The 16,417-nt window shown below is 34.9% G+C and overlaps 1 protein-coding gene across 9 annotated transcripts in view; it reads left to right on the top strand.

Moving 5' to 3' along the window:
* The window catches only part of POC1B (POC1 centriolar protein B), a 160,421-nt gene that overhangs the window by 57,117 nt on the left and 86,887 nt on the right, over nucleotides 1–16,417 (top strand). For 5 of the 9 annotated variants that reach the window (XM_009181402.4, XM_003906936.5, XM_017946096.2 and 2 more), the window contains 3 exons: nucleotides 1,111–1,179; nucleotides 1,862–2,014; nucleotides 9,118–9,198. In XM_009181402.4, coding sequence (XP_009179666.2) covers nucleotides 1,111–1,179; nucleotides 1,862–2,014; nucleotides 9,118–9,198 — 303 coding nt within the window. Of the gene's footprint in view, nucleotides 1–1,110; nucleotides 1,180–1,861; nucleotides 2,015–8,797; nucleotides 8,821–9,117; nucleotides 9,199–16,417 lie in introns of all 9 variants that reach the window. The other 4 variants (XM_009181401.4, XM_009181400.4, XR_634962.4 and 1 more) reach the window with 3 other exon arrangements.

The raw sequence follows: 16,417 nt of genomic DNA, 5'->3' as shown, positions 1-16,417 counted from the left end.
GGTTCTGCCTGGCTTCCTGCTTTGCATTATCATTTATTCTGGAGTGGTGTTAGGGTAAAGCAGAAATAAACACTAACCAGCTTAAATATATGCATATCCATGGATTTAGGCTGAATAAACACAACCAATAAAAGTGGCCAAGGACTGAAATATCCATGAAAAAGCTACAAAATAATAGGGAAAAAAAGATAAACACAGTCTTCAGTAGGAAAACACTACATGAAGATGGAATTTTAGTCTGGAAGTGAAGGTGTTTATGAAGCTATTAATATTATAACCTAAATCTGTGGGATAGTCTACTTGGGAAAATACAAGATGTTTTTCCTAAAACTTTTCTTGTGTAGATTAAGGACATAATAAAAACATATGGTATATATTAATATTTTTGAGATAAGAAATACTTACTCTTATCTGGACTGAAAAGTTGACCTAGAGGCTATCCACCTTGTGACTGTGCCAAGCACAGTCTTGTCTAATTCCGTAGTAACTGCTCAATTTCAGGTTTTCATTACCTCTCACCTAGATAATTACAGTAACTTCCTAACTGGCCTCCAACCAAGCATCTTACTCCAATTCATCTTTCTCACAATTGTAATACTGACTTTAATCATTCACAGCTCTCCTCCTATCTGTTCTGCTCTTTAAACTTTTAGTGGTTTATGGTTGCCTACGTGAAGGGAGAACTCAGTGAAGCCCATTGATCAGGAAATGGACTTTATGTAAATAGCCTCATTCCCATTACCCACGTATTTATCATTCAGTTTCTGCTAGTGATTGGTTGAATACAGAGTCCAAAGCCAGAAAGTCTTAACAGAAATTCTTATGAACTTACATATATACAAGCTTTTCTTGAAAGGAGAAGAAGGTTATTTTTTAAATTAATTTTTAGTACTTTTTAGTATCATTTATTTGTGCTTTAATATGATTGGGTTGATTCTTTGATTATCTTTACTCTGCCAGCATTAGTTGCTAGCAACTGATATGTTTTATCAGACTTGTTGCATGAATAGTATGCATAAATTAGGATGAGAAATTGACATCCAAAGTCTTCTTGGCCATGAGAAAGCATTACCAAGTACTTTTTTTTCTTTATCTCCGTTTATTTCTCAGGGACCTGTCTTTACTGTTTCATTTTCAAAAGGTGGAGAGCTATTTGCATCAGGAGGTGCAGACACACAGGTTTGTAAATCTTTCAGCTCCTCTTTGATTTGGTTAAGGTAAAAGAATCCTTGACCTCAGCTAAGAGTTTGATAACCAGCTAGTTTATATATGTTAAGATAGTTGGTGATGAGCTTATATTTTAATCAGTACCATGAAGTCTGCTATCTCATAGTTGAAACAGAGCCAGTTCTAAGTTTTGGGAATTCAAATAGTTATTTTCTTTTGCTCATTTTACACTTAACTATACATGTAACTGACACTACGTGTCCACCTTCAGTAATTTTATAGCACTTTTGCTTGAATCATTGCCTAATCTTAAGCTTCTGGAGGACGGTAAATATAAATCATTTATATAGCAAATCTGCATTTATTTGAAATAACCAAAAGCCATTCATGGCCAGATTTATTGAATAAAGTGATCAAGTCCAAAATTGGACTTTGACCAAAAAACAAAAAGAGGATTTTAAGACCAGATATTTTCTTAATATGAATTTTAAATCAGACATGAAGGCAATTCAAAATGCTAAATCTCTCCCTCAATCACACCTTAAAAAAGATATTGAGAAATAGTAACATAGTTGAAATATATATCTACCCTTTCTACTTTGGGGGACAATTCTGTATATTATGAGTTTTTAAATCAGCTCTGTTGCTTGTACATGCAAGTCAATAACTGCAACATCATTGACTTTTTTCATAGGTCTTATTATGGAGGACTAACTTCGATGAATTGCCTTATAAAGGTCTTAACAAAAGAAATCTCAAAAGATTACATTTTGATTCACCACCACATCTTCTTGATATCTACCCAAGAACACCACACCCCCATGAGGAAAAAGTTGAGACTGTAGAAGTGAGTATTTTGTGCATATTTGTCCTACATTTTGTGTACATTTTGAGGCTTTTGGTCAAGGAGGTGTTTGAAATTACTGAATATATATATATTTATATTTTATATATAAAACCTAGTGCTGCCTTAAAACAGCAGCACTTTGATAAACAATTGTTTTCACTATAGTGTGTAATAAAGTTTTATATTTGTTTCTTGAAGGCCTAGAAATAAAGCTAAAAAATGGTGTTGATAGTAATAGGAAATGAGAAATTAAATCTAAGGCCTCTGGTGACTGTGAAGTCTGAACTAGCTTTATATTCTAGGTGTATTTAGGGAGGTCATGTGATGGCTGTCATGAGAATAAGGCTGAAGGGCAAAAATTTTTATAATGGTTATTGAAATAGGTAGCTTAAAACTCTTTTATAGCAAAAAGAAAATCTTATGGACAGGTAAAAGAAGAGACTTAGTGATTAAATCTAACAATTAAGACAATTTTATTGCCTGTATATATTTTACATATATAATTATCTATTTAATTGTAGGTTTTTGTTGACAAATTCCCTTAGGTCCTATGAATTTAAATGTTACGATTTAAGTGTTCTTTTGTCTTCAAAGAGAGATTTATCTTTGCTAGATGCTTAGCCGATGTTAGCCTATTCTTATTTTGCATGATTCTTCTTCAGCCATTTCTCTTCTAAGAGCTGACGTCAGAAATTACCTGTTCATCTGAATTTTTATCACTGGCAGTCTCTTTACTTTTAGAGTTAGGTATTTTGAGTTCTTGAGATGTATTCCTGAGCAGCAATGCACAGTAGCCTCATTCACTGTTCATGCTGTGATTCCATGTACCCTCACCCACATCACTTCTTTCATTTCGTTTTCCTTAGTCTTGGTCTTTGCTGTTATCTCAGGCACTTCTGCTAGTCTCCAGTTGTGCATCTAAGTATATGTTTTTGTTCTTTGTTTTTTAAACTATTTTCTAGATTTTGTTTAATCCAGCCATATCTTGGGATTTCTGTCTTTGCTTTTCCTTGGTAGTGTTGACTTTCAGTTCTTGGCTATTATCTTTGTCTTTTCCAACTTCTGACAATCTTTTCAGTTCTTCTAAAGTATTAATCATGTTACCACTTCTTTGTACCACTTGCTGTGTTATCATTTTTCTTCTGTTTTAAAGAAAAAAAATGTAATCTAATTTGGTTTTCACTTTTTTGCTTCTGTTTCTAGTTATATTTCTTATCCCCGTGATCATATAAATTCATATAAAATACATGTGAAATATATTTTAATTTAACTTGAGTGTTCTTTTCTTGTATTATCCAAGTTGGTTTTATTAACTCTTGGTGTTTTTATTCTGTCATCTTGTGGCTTGGCCAGGATTGATCAGGAGGGAAATATCCATTTGGCCACTTTCCAGGGCTTTGGGTGGCAGAACTGCAGGCTGATTCTGAGACTGCTTTCCTTGTGAACTAAGTGATATTTCCATGACTCCACACTCACCTCAGCACAGAGATTCAAGCCCTTTTTTCTCTGATTTACTGTCAGCTCCAGTTCATTTCAGAGTGCTAGGCTTTCTTTAAAATGTCAAGGAGTTGCCTGAGTGGCTCTGCTTTTATGGTACAGCCAAAAAGCCATTAAACCAGCTGGGTTGTTTTGCGTTGCTGGGTCAGGATGACCCAGGCCATGCAAAGCCACTCTCAAACAAATTTTTCACATATACCCTTAAAATTTATATTAAACACTGACTTTTCTTCATCATGGAATTAGAGTTCAATTGCACTATACAAAATGCTGAACCTTGTGACTGAATTTTTTTGTGACCTTGACATAGTCAGCCTCTGTGTACACAGTTTAAATTATCTGTAAACACGCATGGCTGCTTAAATTAAGTATAAAACATGACTGGCTTTTGTAAAACACTTTGAGGCCCTGTGATATAAAATGCCAGAAGAGTGATAGGATTCTATATGTGAACAATCAATTGTTGTAATTGTTTCTTTTTTTTTTTTTTTTCCTTAAAAATCTCTTGGGCCAGGTGCAGTGGCTCACACCTGTAATCCCAACACTTTGGAAGGCTGAGGTGGGTGGATCATGAGGTCAGGAGTTCGAGACTAGCCTGACCAACATGGTGAAACCCCGTCTCTACTAAAAATACAAAAATTAGCTGGGCGTGGTGGTGCGTGCCTATAATCCCAGCTACTCAGGAGGCTGAGGCAGGAGAATCGCTTGAACCTGGAAGGTTGCAGTGAGCCAAGATTGTGCCACTGCACTTCAGCCTGGGCGACAGAGTGAGAATCCATCTCAAAAAAAAAAAAAAAGAGAAAAAGAAAATCTCTTATAAAAAAAGTCAAGGTTATGAACTTTCTAGACAGGGAACAACTTTAGTATTATGAATAAATAATTGTTAAGTACCAAATTGTGTTTTAAAGACTCTACTTCAAATTAATAAATATGGATCCCTCACAAAGCCAAAGACTACTTAGTTCAAAACTTTCAGTTAGAATGGAATAGTTAGAATAAAAGTTGTGCTGTGTTCATTTATCATTAGTAAACTTTATTTCGAAACACTAATTCAGTAGATTAAGTTTTTTTCAAAGCTTTAGGCAAATTTACATACAGTTACTTGGAAAATATTTAAAACTAGGAAATCTTTTTTTGAAGTCAGTATTAGGATTTAAGGAAAATAAATAGATCTTATTAAAATATGTAGAATAAATGGTATCTAAGTGAACTGATGAATTTTTCTTTCTCTGCAGTGACCATGAGTGTTTTATTTCTGGGTTTGAAACAAGATAACATTTCTATGATTTGTATTATGTTTTCTTTGAGACTCATCTGAATTGCATAATCTCAATCTGCTGAGTAAAACAGTTTGGCCTTTTGCAAAAGCCACCCCTTTGCTAGCTTTAAGCGCTTCACTTGTTTGAAGGTGGGGAATCCTGCAGAGTGTTAGATCTTGGGTACCAGCTGACTAAATATATAAATTACTAATTCCTACATGGATAGAGGGGGTGATCGCCAGATTACTTTTTAGATAAATGAGAGAAGGAGGCTACATGAAAGAAGGCATGAAATATCAAATTCTCTCTATGTGAAATAGGCCCCTCCCGAGTTCTTCCTAGTTATCTAACTACAGGTCCTTCCTAGTACTCCTGGCCTGGGCACTCCATCTTAATTAAAAACATGACAACAGCACCTTTCTCTCTCTTTTGTTTTTTTTGGTGGGAAAGAAGCCCCATTTTTACACAAGGTATCTTGACCCTACCCACATTGTGCTATAGCACATCACTAGTTCATGCTGACTCTATCTTCTTCAGACTGTCTTGAGTTGCATTGCATTGTCCTGCCCCTAGACAAAACCAGACGTTCCTTCAGTGTGTGCATGTGATATTTTTCTCCTGAGCAGTCCCCTTCTTTCTTACATATTTTGATGAGAAGAGAGTAGAACCATTCTAAGGGATGGCCACAGCTCTTAATGACAGTAAAGCATCAAAATAGTTATTCTAGGAGAATTGCAGAATATTGTAAGCAGGGATTATAATTAGTTAAAAAGATTTTTTAATAAAATAATGTTCTGATGACTTTCAGTTTTTTATGGCCATTTGAGATTACCTTAACATATAAATTGCATATGAAATTCTGTTATGATATTTAGCAGGAAGGAAAATGTCCTTTACCTTAACCAAATATTTATATAATAATATTTTGTGATAGTCTGACCATGATTCATTGTTGAAAAGTACAAGTGATCAATTTAAGTCTTTAAGTCTGAGATTGGGCTTTTATCTCAATCTTCTAGTAAGGTTGAAAACACCACCATTTATGATTTTTTAAAATGACCACTTGTCTATCCATTTTGTATTCTACTTCTAACTGTGGTATATGTTTATACTGTTTCAGGCCTCAGTAAATGTTCATTACATGATGATAAAGTCTGACAGTTATATAAGACTGTTCTAAGTGTTTTATACAAATTAAGTTAATATTCCTAAAATCTCAGTGAAATAAGTACCACTATTATCCCATGAGAAATTTAGGTGTATGTTAGTTAAATCTTAAAGTTAGTAAGTGGCAGCACTAGAATTTCATTCAACCCAGGCACTCTGGTTCCATTCTGTGTTTTTAACCACTTTGATGTAATGCTTCAATATAAACAAAATTACATTTTATCCTGTTACCAGATATTAAAGTACCCGTGTGCTGGATGTTGTACTAGCTTTAGAGTATGCAGCAGTGAACAAGATGGGCATACTCCTTGCCCTTCAGAAGCTTGTAGTCTGGTGAAGGCCTATGGAATTTATTAGTAGAGGTTTTATGTTCATGGACTCCTCAGTATCATGGACACAGAGAATCTCAGAGGGGGATGTGGGGTGGTACCTTTGAGGTCATACAGGCTAACCCTTACGTCATTCATTAGTCCCAGTTATATACCCTTGTTCAGCCATGGAGAACTTGGCCTTTCACAGGCAGCCCACTTCATTTCAAGGCAACTCTAATTATTAACATATTCTTCCCTTTAATAAATATCAGGAGCTACAAGATACTGTTAGTATTCCTGGAAGTTAGCTAGCAAAGAATTTAACTGTATCACCCCCTCAGCATATTTTTTTTATGGCAAGGACTATAAATGTTACTTAGTAAGAACTTCCGGCTCTATTTAACTTGTGTGACAGCAACTTACGCAGTTAAATACTGTTAATTACATCAGAACTTGTAGGTCAAGGATTTTGTTTTTTTATGACAGGTGCTGACTCTATGTGATTTAGATTTCTTGAGCAGTTTCAATTTCAGATGGTGCAACTAGATTGTATTTTCGCAGGTAAATAATTTTCTATCTACACTAGGTGGCAGTAGATAAAAAAGAATAAAACGTATGCAAGCAGTCTCTGGACAGCGAGTCTTAAGATTAAAAGGAAAACAAGTCACTCTCACATTTCTGTTCTTTGCCTCAACTCTGGACTTAGAGTTAATGGCAGGAGGCTGTGTTTGTTTTCTGCTTTGTGGGACAGCCAGGAAGAGACAACGGTTTTGGCTAGATGAGCTGATCGTCCTGCATCCTCACCATGCACAGCTTTATTCCTTCTTTACTATAGCACAGCAGTTATACCTCCCCTTCAACACATTGGCTGGATAGTTATAAAATGCTTTTACTATTTCTAAAACTACAGCCATACCCATGGTAAGTGCTTTAAAAATTATTCCACTCCTCTTATCACTGGCCAAGACTTCATCACTACAGACCTGGATTAACACTATAGTGTCCTCACTGCCATCCCTAATTTATTCATGATACTTTATGTGTCTGTCAGATTACTCTTTCAATTCAGCACATTTTAGCTTCCAACTTTCTGTGCCTTCCCAAATTCTTTCACCCTTCACAATTTGAACCTTGACAACCTTCTTCTTTCTACCCCTGTGTGAAAGTATGTCAGCGTTCTTCCACTATGCCATGAAGAATGCTCTTTTACTCATCTCCCTCTCCATTTTTGTTTTCTAGATCTTTTATTAAGGAGCCATCATATGCCATGTTTCCTCCATAGGAAGCCTTTCTCACTATCTAAGCCAAGCTTGTCCAGCCCACAGGTCACATGCTGGCTTTGAATCCAGCCCAACACAAATTCATAACCTGTCTTAAAAGATTATGAGATATTTTTGCATTTTTTTTTTTTTTTTTTTTTTAGCTCATCAGCTATCATTAATGTTAGTGTATTTTATGTGTGGCCCAAGACAATTCTTCTTCCATTGTGGGCCAGGGAAAGCAAAAGATTGGGCACCCTGAGAAGCACTCAGTCGATAGTTTCTTCCTTAAGGTTCTTTAGTACACTTATTGGTACTTTATATTGTACCATGTACAATATAATGCTTTATATTGAAGCATTCATTTGATATAAAGCTCTGCTATCTTTGTTGCTCTTTGTTTACTTCTTTGTATTCATAATGTTTCAATTTTATTTTCAATTTTTTTGTCTTTTCAAATTCTGAAATAGCCTCCCTCAAAGTCACTACTCTAGGTATTCATTCCGTTGCTTTTCTTTGTAACTTTATATATTTGAATCTATAATTATTGTTTAATTTTGAATGAGTTTGAACTTTATATAAATGAAATTATACTGAATATATTTTTTCTGTAACTGATTTTTTAATTTAACATTGAAGTCCTGAGATTCATACATATGAATTCAGATTTCATGCATTCATAAATTGTTTTCATTGCTGTATTGCACTCCAGTGAATCTGTCACTGTAGTCATTCTCACAACCTGTTTTACTGTTGATAGACAGTTAGGGTACTTCCAATAGTTTTTTTGGCCATTACAAACAATGCTGCTACAAACACTGTGGGCATCATTGAGCTTTCTTGTGTTTGCAGTCTAATAGGTATTAAGTGGTATTTTGCTTTAATTTCTACTTTTCTCATTACTAATGTTCTGAATATATTTGTTTTCCATACATACAGCACTCTGCTTTTGAGCTCTTTATGATACAGGTTTCTTTAATGTTAACATAAGTTTTATTCTTTTCCATAAGATCTTACACATTTTTGTGTCTTTATTCTGATGTATTTTTAAACTTTTATGGTATTGTAAATGCCGTCCTTTAAAATTCTGCATTTTCTAACTGTGTACTAGAATGCAGAAATGCAGTTGATTTCATATATTGATTTTGGGACTAACAATCTTATTAAATTCTGAATATTCTAATGATTTAGCAATAGATTCTAGATAACATTATATATAAATGAGAATATTATTTCTCTCTAATTGTTATCTTAATACCTTTTATTTCCTTTTCTTACTGAACTGGCTAGGATTTTTTTCTTCATCTTTTGAGGTGGGTCATTTTGTTTTATTTTTAATATTCCCTTTTAGGTAAATTACATTGATTTTCTAAAGTGAAAAGCTTTTATTTATGGAGTAAATTCAACCTTGTCAAAATGATCTTTTCTTATACGTCGATAGAATTGGTAGGCTAACATTTTGCTTAAAATTTTGTCATCCATAGTAATAAATATACCAATATATTTTAATTTTAGAATATATTAGAAAATGCCCTCTAGGTTTTTACAAATAGCATTTGGTTTCTTATGGTATGAAAATCTCATAATTTTTTTTTTATGTATATACACAGATTAATCCAAAGCTTGAGGTAATCGATTTGCAGATCTCTACTCCCCCTGTTGTGGATATACTTTCTTTTGATTCTACCACAGTAAGTTGGGTTTTTTTTGACACTTAAGTGGCATTTAATCATTTGGCATAATCCATTTTCCTTCAAAAATGTGGGGGGAGGAGATAAAACGTGGGCTATGTAGCCTAACATTTTAGTATAGGAAGAACTTTGTAATCATATTTACAATGCATCTAAATAGTTTACCACAAGGGGGAGCAGCACCAACTTCCAGGAAAGCTTTTACTTTGAGGTCCCCAAGCTCAGTCTAATCCATACCCACTGTCTCATGTATTAAGATGCCACCCAGGTGACATTTCACATGCTGTTGCAGAGCTGATTCCCTGTTGTGTTATTTGTCCTTCGGAGGTGCTAAACTTACTTCTAGTCTTCTCATTAGAAGCTGTAAGAAAAACAGCACTGCCCTTTGTTAATCTCTTTTAATGGATTATCCATAAATTAAGTATTTCTACTACTTACAATTTTGTTTATAGAAATTACATATATAAAATTTATTATTCAGTGTTTTCAAAATCTTCAAAGATTAAGAATTTTAGCCTTTCCATTTAGGATTCTGCTTACTCTTTCCAATGCCACAGCTGATCCTGCCAGTCAGTGCAAAACTAATTGTAAGAACAAATGGGAAGAATGGTGTGGTCTTTGATGACACTGCTGCTATGATGTCAGTTTAGTTAAATATTTGGGGTACATTTTTAATTTGTAGCCAAAATAAAACCCTGACATTATGATATTACAAATTCTCTAACAGATCTCAAGAATAGTATTTATTATAGAGGAATTCTACTGAAGACTAGTCCATTTTGAGTCTATCTTGTACCAGAAAGCATTCTAATTATTCAAGGGTCCTTTCATTGTTAATCCCACAGCAGAGAAGACTCCTAGATCTCTCACTAGGAGCTTCAGTGACAAAAACCAAGTGAGGGTAACTAATGGGCTGATTGTTAAAGGGAATTCCAAGAATCACTGGTGACCACTAGGACTTCAAACCAGTCTGTGGTCTTGTTGCTTACAGTATTCATGTTTATAACTCTAGCAGCATTGCTACATTAATGATTTAAGAAATTAAAAATTAATGGGATGTGTACAACTTGCCACAGTACTTGGCTTATAGTAGGTCTTCAATACATTTATGTTCAATGAATTACTCCAAATGCATGTTGTAGAAATTTACAAAATCTTATGAGTTAGTTTTTTCCCTCTGTAGCAAGAAGGAGCAAAAAGATAGGAGGTTTATGAGATGTGCTGCCTCTTTGTGAGGTAGTCAGTAGACTAAAATTCCACATTCCTGGCCTAGAAAATATCATAGATCATTAAAAATATTTGATCCACCTTTTGAGACTCACTGTCCCTGCCAGTACTCTTCAAGTTTTGCAAAGCCTCATTACGTGAGGAATCCAGACAGTTTTGACAGACGGTGCTATTGAGGTGGGCATAACTGCCTCTTAGCAAGGGACAACATGATGTCCCTAGTAGTATAGATTGTACATATCTATTGTAGATTGTATGTATCTATTATAGTATACATTTATACTACAGGACCATAACTCAAGGAATATATGGGGTATGTGGAATGTTGAGAAGACAATTCTGTATAACAAACATGACATTTAATAGCTGTGCTACAAAACAGAATAATAAAATGGAAGAGTAAAATTATTATCCACAAAGGATAATATTAGGTTGAATTATATGAAATTGTCATTTTGTAGGCAAAAACAGTCTAATATCAATGACTTCACATGGTTTCACCCAATATATAAGCATTAAAAGGAAGACTCCACTGTTACTTTGAATTGTATACTTGATAGTATATGAAAATCCAGCAAACAAACAAAAATAAAACACAAGAAAACAAAGTCTTGTTTGCTGTAAATTGGTTTGAGATTATGCTAATAAACTTCCATCTAGATAGATTATAATCTGGAAGATACCTGCATGCTGCCAAGCAAGGTATAAGGACTTTATTTTAATAGTGCCTTCTGAAGACATAGATGCTCATAAAGCAGTTAGACTTTTAAAAGAGTATCTCCAAAGGGCTTTTCTTTAAATTTTCAATATGTATCTCTTTCTTTTAGTTCAATGATAGATAATTGGTTAGAAAACTAAAATAAAATTACTTTTTCAACTATTCATCTTTCCATTAATATAGTGGTAAATAAGCCTTAATTATAGTCTCCTCCCTACATTGACGGTTTCTCTTTTGCTTCTGCACAACAAATCAGACATAATTGTAAAGAGGATTTTTTTCTGCTTTGGCATGAAGCACAATTGCATTCAATATTTTGGGTGTGTACTTTGCATGTGATTGTAATTTAAAAACCTGGAGAAATACTGGAAGCCAAAAAAAGTAGTGTTTAAAGGTAATTTTTGTTATTGTAGTTACTGTTTCTTTTGAGGGTTGATTTGTTTGGTTTTTGTAGACTGGACATTTCCTTAAATATTCATTTCATCAAGATAGGACATGAAAAAGATGTCTCTTTAAACCTTAATTTGTCAAATTTCTTAGTAGCATAAAAGAAGTTTGTTATGGTGTAAGAAATGGCCTCTATTTCTACTTTCACTTGATTTAATATTATATTCAGGAAGATTTGTAGACCCAAGTGTACCAATGTCTGTGCTCTGATGTCTTCTCACTACAGAGAAGAAATTGTGGCATACAGTCTTTAACAGGTGGTATCTTTGTGGCTTGCACTTGTGTCTCTAATGTCAAGCAGGAAATTTGACACAATATTTGTGGATCAAAATAAGCTGTTACTAATCTCTATTTTTAAAGCTTTATTGTTAAAAAAAAAAAAGTTTCTGTAAAGGAATATACTGGTGGCCATATAAACATAGTTTTAAATTGTTGTTCTCAAATTCCTGACTCTTTATTCTGATTATATTGTCAATTATGTACTAATTTTCTAAAGATTATTTAGTTCAAGATTCCATTTGAGTCTTTTAATGTTTTCATTTCGTAGTTAGAACTAGACCAGGATTCTATCAAAATTATGCTAGGGCATTTATCATTAGCATTGACGTGTGGTGTGGTTACATGGGATGTCCCACTCCTCTCTTCTAAAAAGACAAGCAAGATAAGAATTTGTTTCCTGTATCCTAATATAAAGAGTTTTAAACTGGCTGGGCACAGTGCCTTACACCTGTAATCCTAGCCGTTTGGAAGGCCAAGGCAGGTGCATCACCTGAGGTCCGGGGTTCCGGACTAGCCTGGCCAACGTGACAAAACACTGTCTCTACTAAAAATACAAAAATTAACTGGGCCTGGTGGTGTGTGCCTATAATTCCACCTACTTGAGAGGCTGAGGCAGGAGAACTGCTTGAACCCGGGAGGTGGAGGTTGCAGTGAGCCGAGATTGTGCCACTGCACTCCAGCCTGGGCAACAGAGTGAGACTCCATCTCAAAAAAAAAAAAAAAAAAAAAAAAAAGAGTTTTAAACCAACTGTAAATAAAATTTATCTTAAAAGACTCTAGGATTATTACTTTTTTTATCTTTAGGAAAATTCTTAAATTCTGATGTATTAATTTTATTGTCTTACAAATGAACAAAATGAAGTTGATAATCTTGCTGTTGTTCCTTTGTTTGCCAAAATACTGGACTCTTCTCAGAGTTGACACGGTGTTCTCATCTTCATCCTGGCAACTGTGCTTAATATGAACATAATGCAGAATATGTGTATGCATTTCTTTAGAATTAGGGATATTATTTCTTTCAAGTCAAATTAATTTACGATAAACATGCAGTTATGTTATAGAAAAAAATCCAAGGTCTACAGTCTTTTGATGTTCTATCAGTCAAAATAGTTAAAGATGCCCTGCATGAAGGCATTACATGAGATGCTGAGGGAGATACCAAGCTGGCTGCCTGACCTCAAGAAACAAACAATCTAGCTGGACAGAACTAACTGAGTAAGAAGAAATCAATGTTGGTTTCAGAACATTAGACGTCAAGTATACATAAATGTCGATGAAAGATTGTTATTGGGCGGTATTCAGAAGAAATCATTAATGGGCTGGAGTAAGCTAGAGGACTTCTCTAGAAGAAAACCTTTGACCAGTTCTTTTTTCTTTTTTCTTTTTTCTTTTTTTTTCTTTTTTGAGACAAGGTCTCTCACTCTGTCACCCAGGCTGAAGTGCAGTGGTGCTATCTCGGCTCACTGCAACCTCCGCCTCTCGGGTTCAAGTGATTCTTCTGCCTCAGCTTCCTGAGCAGTTGGGATTACAGGCACCTGCCATCACGCCCAGCTAATTTTTGTATTTTTTAGTAGAGACAGGGTTTCACCATGTTGGCCAAGCTGGTCTCGAACTCCTGATCTCAAGTGATTCGCCCACCTCGGCCTCCCAAAGTGCTGAGATTATAGGCATGAGCCAGCATGCCTGGAGCGAAAGCAAGGTATAAGTAGTTGCTTCAGAAGAAATCAAACATATATGAACCATGGTAATAAAAATGCATCAGTCTAGTTTAGAGTCTTTAAGTTGCCTAAATCAATTGACAGCAGATGTGGTGGGATCCAGGAAGGATGCTACTCACACACATCGGTCTGTGAATAAGTATGTATTAACTCACTATTCTTGGCTTTAGAGAATGTGAAGGAAAGAAAAATACCTGCTCCAGAGAAGCCTACATTCTATATTCCAGTCAGAGAAATGCAATTCACAGATCTAAAAAATAAACTGTATATAGTATAGGGAACACAAAGGTGAAAAAGGCACTGAAGTCAGAGAGGAAAAGATAGGAGAGGGCTGCAATTTTAGCTAGTATGGCTAGGACAAGAGTCACGTGACAGGTGGCATGTGAGTAAAGAGCTGAAGGAGTGAAGGGAGCAAGTCGTATGGCTATCTGGGAAGGGCTCTCCAGGAGAGTGGGAGCAGTGATAGAAGGCCAGATTGCAGGTGACATAGGAGCCACTGGGGGGTTTCCTGCAGAGGGAGGGACATGATATGACTTGTGTCTTAACAGGTTCACTCTGCCTGCTGTAAGAAAACAGGTTGGGGATGTTGATGGGGGTAGACAAGGAGACTCATTAGGAAGCTAGTGAAATACTCAGACGGGAGGCAATACTGGCTTGACCCAGGAAGGTAGCAGAAGAGGTGGTGATAAGCAATCGGATTCTGGGTGTATTTTGAAGGCAGAGCCAAGAGGATTTCCTGACAGAGTGAATGTCAGCTGTGGGATTCCCTATCTCCTTTCCCCAGGGACAGTAAGACGTAGCCTTGAGTAATCTCAGGATAGCTGAGACTATCTCCTGGCTCTGCATCATTTTGGCAGAGGGGCTGATGAGAGAAAAAGAATCATGGTTTTCCTGTATTCTGTTCTAGGATCAGAAAAGTGATCAGCTGAATCAGTGCAAGAGATACTCTGCTATTTCCATGACTTTAGGAAGCACACTCCTTCCTAGATGTCATTTGGATTTTTATTTTTTAGCAAAGTACATTGGATTCTCTTTCAGAAAGTTTTTTTGCATCAGCCTATTTTTAGGAAGAAAAAGGTTATACACTTACATGGAGATTGTCATATGGTATATACTACCTGAAAAATATTAATGTGCTGACAAAATATATGGACACACAAAGAATAAACTTGCAGATACAGAGAGAAGATTTCCATGAATGTTGTGGCAACAGTTCATCCTGGTTACTAGACAACATTGCGTAACTAGTTCAGAGTTATTTCAGTTCCTAACTGCTTATATAAGCAAAGATTTGGAAAGACTAAAAGAACACACTGTATGTGAACTTCAGTGTCTTAAAACTAAAACTTACAACTTTGAAAGTGTAAAATGGTCATATGCAATGTAAAGTTTTTAAACTTTGCAACAGTTTGTATGGTGGCATTGGATTTGGCAGTTTAGTGCATATGACTTCTGAAACTAGGTGTATTTATCTATAACTTTGTGGCTGCTTCCTAAGCATTAGGAAACAGACATTTGTATGGTATCTTTAAGTGCTGGTGTAGTGGCTCTGCGGTATGTTTCTCCTGTCCCTGCTCTAAGGGTATGAAAGGAAATGAACTTAGGCATTTATAGGATCCAGGTCTCTGGTACCTCCCTCAATATATCTTCCTTTTAAGAGTTAAGAGACTTTTTATCTTAACTGCAAATGATAGTAAATATGTCAAGTGGATACAGTAATTTTTTATCCGGTAACACAAAAAGTTAAATGTTATACCCTAAGATGCTTAATTGGAGTAAAAGAGGAATTTTTATAAGGTTTGAGAAACAATTGAAAAACATTCCCCTTTGAAATTAAGTGAGGTAATTAAATTGTCAAAGACATTTAAAAAACAGAATATATATGATAACTAACAAGTAAATGAGGAAAAACACAACATTTTCAAAGATCTCTTGCCATTTAGAAATAGAAAACACATTTACATTTTTTCAGATACAATCTTTAAAATAGAGATAGGAGAGAAAATATTAGAGACTGGAAAGAGACTATTTGCAAATCAGTTGGATCCTTGCTTTTGAGTACATCATGACCCATATGTTATAAAAACTGCTAACAGTTGTGAATGTGATGGCTGACCTTTAAAAAAAAAAATTGCTTTGGGATTGTAAAAAAATAAATAAAACTACTAAAATGCTAAAGTGTTTTAGTTTGTTAAAGCAACATGGCTTTTTTTTTTTTTTTTTTTCAAGATAGATAATCTGGATAGCTGCAAAGTTTACTAACAGTATCCCTGTAATAAAAGATTGACAATGAAAACCAGAGGCTTCTTTCACCCTTCAAATAAAATATGCTTTTTAATAAAAATAGTAATAATCACTAAGTCCCAATTTTTTAATGAAGATATACTGACAAATATACTAATTTGACCTTCTTTCTCTTTAAGTTTCAAAGTCACAGGGAAAGAAAACATATTAATGAATTTACCAAAAATTTGATACTCTTTAAGTTTTTAAAAATAGTCCTAGTTAAAGAATACTTCATGCAGTGAAACTTGTCCTTATTTCTATTGACAAACGTGATTTAGGACTTGAACTTTGCCATACAAAATGTGAAGACAGGAAAAAAAAAAAAGGAAATTTTACAAAAGGATTTATAAATCATGCTATTTAGGAGCCCAGTAAATACTTTTTAGAATTTCCTTTAGAAAATTAGCACGTTTCTGGGAACTGGAGGTGTTCCAGGTATTATTTCTGCCTTCCAACTTCCTGAGATAGTGTATTTCTAAACTGTGACGCCCGAGACTACTGCAGTAATATCGACTGTCCCAGGCCTGGAAATCTAAGCTGCATC

The sequence above is a fragment of the Papio anubis genome, chromosome 9 (assembly GCF_008728515.1).
Source record: "Papio anubis isolate 15944 chromosome 9, Panubis1.0, whole genome shotgun sequence".
NCBI classification, from domain to species: Eukaryota; Metazoa; Chordata; class Mammalia; order Primates; family Cercopithecidae; genus Papio; species Papio anubis.
This window is presented reverse-complemented; position numbering and strand designations above follow the sequence as displayed.